A 6,948-nucleotide genomic window follows, 5' to 3' on the forward strand; every position below is an offset into this window, starting at 1 on the left:
CCAACTTTTGTCATCATCTCTGACCTATCGTCATAGAAATTGAATATTCCACTATCAGGTGGCACCCTATATTTATATATTTTTTATTTTACCTTTATTTAACTAGGCAAGTCAGTTAAGAACAAATTCTTATTTTCAGTGACTGCCTAGGAACAGTGGGTTAAATGCCATGTTCTGGGGCAGAATGACAGATTTGTACCTTGTCAGCTCGGGGATTTGATCTTGCAACCTTTTGGTTACTAGTCCAACCACTAGGCTACGCTGCCGCCCCAATATATAGTGTACTACTCTGGTCAATGTAGGGAATAAGGTGCCATCCCTCATTTCGGACTTTGTAACCGTCCAAAATGAGGGGAGGCAGCTAGTTGTTTTTCCCATAGAATCATATGCCTATGTGTGTGGTAGCAAACAGGACCTGCAGAGCAATGAGAACCTAAACAGGAAAAGGCAGGGGAGACAGAAAACATAGTTCCCTTCCATGCGTGACAAACAAACAAATGTCGTCATTATGGTGACGTTGTACTCCCTGGTGACTGGTGATCTGAGGTTTACTGTGGGGCCGTGTGGTAGAATATCCTTTTCGTTACAATTACAATAATTTGTCTCTGTTATTGACAAACTATCCACTATCATAGCAGTATCACAAAACCAACCTAGATGGTTTCGCTTTAGTCGTTAGTTCATGAAATACATATTTTCCTGACTAGGTGTACCCTTGCTAGAGTATTCCTACAAGAGTCCTTGGATTACTGTCAATGTAAGTTAAAAATAATTCAATCTGTGAGGTATTTTCGTGGCGTTCTAAATAGATTTAGAGCAGTATTATACAGGACCATCTAGAATACAGTATCTGAAAGACGAAGACTTTTTCCTGTGTTTTTAAAACAACAGAAGTGTCCAAGCATACCCAAATGTATAGAAAATCAATTGTGTTGACATCTGCGCAACTATAGCACAAATACCTCCAAAGAGTAGTATGCAAGTATGCATGTCCTACCAAAGGTTTCTATTGGAATGGCATGCTTGTCTGGGTAAACATTGTAGATTTTGAGCCTTCCAAAAAAGAAAAAAGGACAGCAATACCCAAAGATTGTTGTGGCAGTCATCTCTGGGAATTGCTTTTACCTTTGTTTGGAAGACTCAGAGTATAGCTCCAAACATTATCCACTGTATGATCTATTGTATCTAATCTGCCATAATAGGTCAGTGATTGCCAAGTTTATTTCACACTTAAATGACTAGGGTACAGAGAAGTCTTTGGACTCTTGCCATACCTGCTCATCCAACCCAAAACTCTTCCCTATTTCTGGGATCAGTTGTTTTTAACACTGTGGCCATGACAGGCTCATTGAGCATTGACAATGACTGATCTCATTGCCACATTCCCCATGTGAAGTCTGGCGCAAGATTGAGTGGCAGGTAGCGAACGACTATGGCCTTAATGAACCGTTTTAGTTGCCTATATATCTGAGGCTGGAGAAATGGGGACTCCGCTATCTGTAAGCCAACATTTTGGCTCGTAGTTTCTGTATTTAAGGTTCAATGTGTCATTAATGTTTGTGAATATCTTTGCATCCCCTCACTTAAGTATAATAAGTAGTACATTAATAAACCAAATATGGAGGCTGCAGTTGGGCTAAAAGGTGAAACAAACTCAGGATTGTGACTTTAACAGCATAAAGGAAACAGTTGCAAGCCATTTTCAGAAGTTAGTAATATACAGTACAAAATCTATCCGTAAGTGAGCAATTAAGCAATTCTCAACCATTCAATCTTGGATTATTAAAGAGTAGGTTTAATTTTCAGAAATATTGACCAACTGTTGAGTGTTTTTATATTTTTGAAATGTACTTCTAGTTGTAGCATTGCATGACAAGTATTCACAATCATAGAATTAGTCATTAGAATACTAATTAGATACTGGTGTTGACTAATATTATCATTAAATAAAAACAAACTTATAGTTCAGCCAGTGAGCACTGTACACACAGTACATCCTTTGGCTTTGTTCACCCTACTGCACAACTTGGTGTCAGTCCTTCCCCTCTTTTAGGGGCTTGCAATTGTCAAAATGATAATTTGATTAAATGTCCAACAGCTCGCAACAAAATGTGTAGAACACTACTTAATAATGTTGCTGCCACAAAAGTTATTGTGACAATTTAACATCACCATTTAACCAAATTGTGTATAAAAGAGAAAGGGAAGACAGAATATTGTTTACAATAGAAATGTATATATAAAAAAGTGCCTAACATAGAAAACAATAATGACCAATAAACAGGTCCTGTCTGTTCTGAGCAGAAGTCCATTCCTGTAATTTAGAGAGACAAGACTCTCATGTACTCTGCTCGACTAGGAAGCTTTCTTGTGGTTTATCTTGAACACAGCCTCCTGTCTCCCAGTCTCCATTCAACAGGCCTACTGCAGTGCATGTCAGGGCAGTCCTTCCGGTAGCCGATGACTGTGTGTCTGTCCACAAAACACACCAGGGTCATGTTCAGTACAGTTCACTGATTTAAAACAAAGTCATACTGGGCAGATTCAGGTAGTCCCTTCCTGTTGTTTCGGTCTGTTTTCTTCTGTTTAGTGCTAAATGAACATGACCCTACTCACGTCCCACAGTGTGCTCCTGTAATCCACCTCCTCGTTGCCAAGGAAGTCCCGTCAGCTCTGTCCAAAGTCTGCAAAGCCCTTAGCCCCGGAGAAGGGCTCCGGCTGTAGGGGGAAGAAGTACTGCTGGGGCAGCAGGAAGCCCGTGCCCTGGGCCAGGTGAGGCTGTTGGTGTGGGTGCATGGGCTGGTGCAGCTGCAGCTGGGCATGGGGGTGAGGGTGCTGGCGGCCGCCTGGCATGCAGGCTGCGGGGGAGGTGTAGGGGGGTGGAGGGGGTGGTGGTAGTAGCGGCTGGGGTGTGGAGGGGGAGGTGAAGACACGGGTGCTTGGTGCAGACGCTGACACCAAGCACCCGTGTTGCTGACCCTGACCTCCGAGGGAGAAGCGGCGCACTGAGCTGCTCCCGCCAGCTGAGCTGGAACTGGTGGCCGTGCTGGACTGGCGCGAGGGGGTGCGCAGGCTGGGTGGCGCAGTGGTCAGAATCATGGGGATGGTCTCGCCCTGGCAGTTGCGTAGTGAGAAGCGGATAGCCTGCTGGGTAGGCTGTTTGGGCCGCAGGCAGGTGCAGCAGTAGACGGCAACCAGGGAGCCCACCACCACGAAGGCCACAAAGATGGAGCCCACCATCAGGAAGGGCACGTAGATAGGCTCTGCAAGGAGGAACAGGTGTTTGAATACTTGTATACTTGTACACTTGATAACTTGAATACCTGTTTAAAAACTTGAAAAAGCATCCCTTTACCTTCCTTGAAGTAATCACAGATCTGAATACGGGTTTTATTGGTGAAAGCAATAGGGTGGTAACATTGCTTACACCTAACAAATCACTTACATAACTGTGCTCACCTTAAGGAAACTAGGAAGGATGTATTCATAAAGTAACAGGGCCAATGAGAAGTGGAGTTTATACTCAGTGAAAATACGTGTGTGTAATAAACTGTATTGCAAACATGCACAGGCATATGGGAACATCTTGATTGAATAAGATATGTATCTGTGAAATAATTTATTTTTCTACAGAATCCAGAATTGCACCTTTTTTTATGGAAAGGGATTCAGGAGAAAATACATTTTTGAAGACAAAGGTCAAATGTTACTCTTTACCTTCCTAAATCCCCTCAAAATTCAACATGTATTTACATTAACTCACAAGACATAATTTTGTATTGTTGCAAAAATATTTTCAATAGCCCATTTTAATGTCAGACTGGAAGTAAACATTTCTGGATCATAATACAACGTAAGAAGACTACTGGGGTGTATTATGCAAACACAGTGCTGCAAAAAAAACTATTTTGCTACTATAAAAATAACCAACTACATTTAGGCTGTCTTAATACAATGTATTCAAAGTGTTAAAAGGCATCGCATCTTTTTTTATTTCATGTAACCCACATGCACCTACAAAACCAGGCGTTCTGGAGTTATTAATAGGCCTATCATTTAGCTAAGTTTTATTTCTTGGTTCTTGGTTAGTCATTGTCTCTATATTTTTTTGTTTAAGGCCTGAATTGGACTATGCAAAAGGCTACTGTGCGAATGTTCATTCAGAAGCATTTTTTTCTGAAGACAATGTATTTTTCCAAAATGTAGATTAAACGTTCAGATTACACCTTAAATTAGCAATTGGCACCAGGGGAGGAAATTATTTTAAGTTGAATTATTATCAGAAAAAAATAGGAAATTGTATTAATCACCCTATTGGGGTTAGCAACTTGGGAGACCATTAAATTGAGTGATTTGGTGAAATTAGTTTATTTAAATTTTTTGTATATATGTTTCAGTTTTATTCCATAAATGATACACATTTCGAACTAATGCTGATGAATAATTCCATGTGAATGAAAACTCTTCTTTTTAAATTAGAAATTAATTCTAATATAATAACCCCTGCTACACAGGCGTATCATATACACATCTGATGGCGATTTGATGTCACCTTTGGATACAGTAGGGCATAGGCTATTCTGCCATTGGTGTGCAAAGTTATTATTTAGATTGCAGGATTATTACAAAGTTGCATGGTTTATATTGTGGTCAAAATCAATCCACTTCTTTTCACATAGGGGTAGCCTACTACTTTTCACAGCCTACAACTTTCTAGCCCTGGTCTCTATAAAAATACAAACCTATGATTGGGTCTATGATTTCTTGATCCGGCCTTGATTGTGACACTCCAGGTGTATCGCATGCCCACTTTTCGTTTCCTTGTTTTGGAGCCGATAACAATATACCTAACCTGTTGTCAAATGAAGCCCGAGCCCAAAAAAACTGCTGCCCCACATGCATACAATCAGAGATGCTTAGTGCTTACACCCCACAAAGTTCCTTTGTAAATGAAGATGGGCTGTCATTTCTGCATCTTGATAGAGCTATTACATTGTTATAACTAAATGAAAAGTTAGTTTTAGTGCTTATGTTAGGTTTCAAAATGACAACATACATTTTAAGGAGATTCTTAGGACAATGTACTTATGAAAACAAAACATAGGCTGTGATAGATATATAGATAACAGCATGATTTCTCCCCCCTTTGTATTATATGGATGTCATTTTTGGCATCTAAATTATTTAAAAATAGGCTAAAAAAAGATGATGGATTTATAGGTTATATTTATTCTTAATAATATAGACTATAACTAAGACTGATTGAAAACAAAAAAATATTTTATAATGAAATATGTAGGCTATGCATGCCTGACACTGACCTGAAAAGGCTGAATGGTGAAACAAACTTGACTCTCATTTGAGTGCCATGCATGGTTCATTAAAAGGGTGTCGAGATATTGAATGTTGAACTATTTCACTATATTGAATCTTTATTGAATCTTTGGAAATCCCACTTTTTGAAGTTAATTGTGCATTAACTTGTCCACTCCTGCCAGGCTCTGCTTTGGTAGTCTAAACTTACGCGCTGCAAACTCCGTGTTATTCAGTTCTCGGTCGTTGGTACAGCTTCCCTGGTCCAGCCGTGCGTCCACAGCCGCGCAACAGTACCGCAGGGAGCAAGACCCGCAGCACACGGTCGCGTCCATGGTGTCAAAGTCCTCCGGACACTGAAAGCCTTCGTGGTAATTTCCATTAATGTCCAGCCACCCATGGCAGTACTCCCCTTGTGCGTCTGATATCCGTAGATTCCAGGTCAGGTAGCCCAGCAAGAGGTAGTTTAGCAGTCGCATCATCCCGACAAAACCTTATTATAAACCCAGTCGCCTACACAGTATTCCTTAACTCCTACCTTGTCTTTAAAATATTCGCATGATGAATTCGGTTTGAAACAGTTGCACGGTTGAATTACCTACAGTTTCAATGGCGTTTTAATTGTCATCATTCGTTTGATTTTAATTCAACCATACGGAGTTTTGCATTTATATCCATTTGGCAAATACTCTCCTCATCCAAAATCGGACCAGTATCAGGTCACAGGTGTAAAATAAACTTGAATTGAACTCTCAAGTTTGTCCAGGTGAATGATTGTTTCAGTCTCTTCTCAAAGTGTAATTATTGCGTAGGCAAAGACAATCAGATATATAACCGAGAGTGTATCTGAGCTTTACCCAGACATTTCTTCTTTTCAGAGCGTTCCTTTGAAAACAATTAAAATAAGTAATTAATCCAAAGTTGTTCAGTTCCGTGAAGATGTGATACGGATGGCTACGGTCGTATGGTGCCCAACCTAATTTGAAATCTGTAGTTTTTTGTTACCGATTCAGTATAGGCGCGCACGCATCCCTTTGACCATCGGGCGTGCGCATTCATGATGGAGCGGGGCTTTTGCGTCACCACGCGGACGGTAGCTTATTGCAGTGATGCTGAGAGCTGCTCGGTTTCCTTAAACATAATAAGGATAAAGCAGAAAAAAAACCTCATAAATCTAATTGTGCTAATGGAAAAACTTCATATTCATAAATGTAAATTCAGTAATAAAAAAAACCTTCCGTGTTTCTATAAGGAATTCGAGCAGTAGATTAAGACCTTTCTACAGTCGTCTAATAAGAAAGCTGTTAAAATCATATCAAACTGTATTTGCCACATGTGCCGAAAACAAGTGTAGACTTTACCGTGAAATGCGTACTTACAAGCCCTTAACCAACAGTGCAGTTCAAGAAATAGAAAATATTTACCAAGTAGGCTAAAATAAAAAGTAAAAATAAAAATTAACACAATAAGTATAACAATGACGAGGCTATATACAGGGGGCACCGGTACCAAGCCAGTGTGCAGGGGTACAGGCTAGTTGAACAATCAATATGTGTGTTTCTTTTAAGGTCTTTATATAATCTGTAATTTGTTATACCCCCTAGCATATGTTATCATTGTCTGTTTGTATACTTA

The 6,948-nt window shown here is 40.0% G+C and overlaps 1 protein-coding gene across 1 annotated transcript; it reads right to left on the reverse strand.

Annotated features, from left to right (window-relative positions):
* Positions 1 to 1,774: 1,774 nt before the first annotated feature.
* LOC106600637 (protein shisa-3 homolog) lies at positions 1,775 to 6,360 on the reverse strand. Its single transcript, XM_014192137.3, has 2 exons — positions 5,525 to 6,360; positions 1,775 to 3,263 (listed from the first exon to the last, which is right to left on the reverse strand). The coding sequence occupies exons 1-2, from the start codon at positions 5,793 to 5,795 to the stop codon at positions 2,668 to 2,670; spliced, it is 867 nt and encodes a 288-aa protein (XP_014047612.3). The 5' UTR covers positions 5,796 to 6,360; the 3' UTR covers positions 1,775 to 2,667.
* Positions 6,361 to 6,948: the final 588 nt, after the last annotated feature.

This window comes from Salmo salar, chromosome 03 (genome assembly GCF_965601325.2).
Source record: "Salmo salar chromosome 03, fSalSal1, whole genome shotgun sequence".
NCBI lineage: Eukaryota > Metazoa > Chordata > Actinopteri > Salmoniformes > Salmonidae > Salmo > Salmo salar.

Excerpts from the sequence above, each read along its gene's own strand:
- LOC106600637 (XM_014192137.3), bottom strand. The coding sequence starts at position 5,795 with ATGATGCGACTGCTAAACTACCTCTTGCTGGGCTACCTGACCTGGAAT. Across the intron at positions 3,264-5,524 it reads TAACACGGAGTTTGCAGCGC|AGCCTATCTACGTGCCCTTC; the intron begins GTAAGTTTAGAC and ends TCCTCCTTGCAG.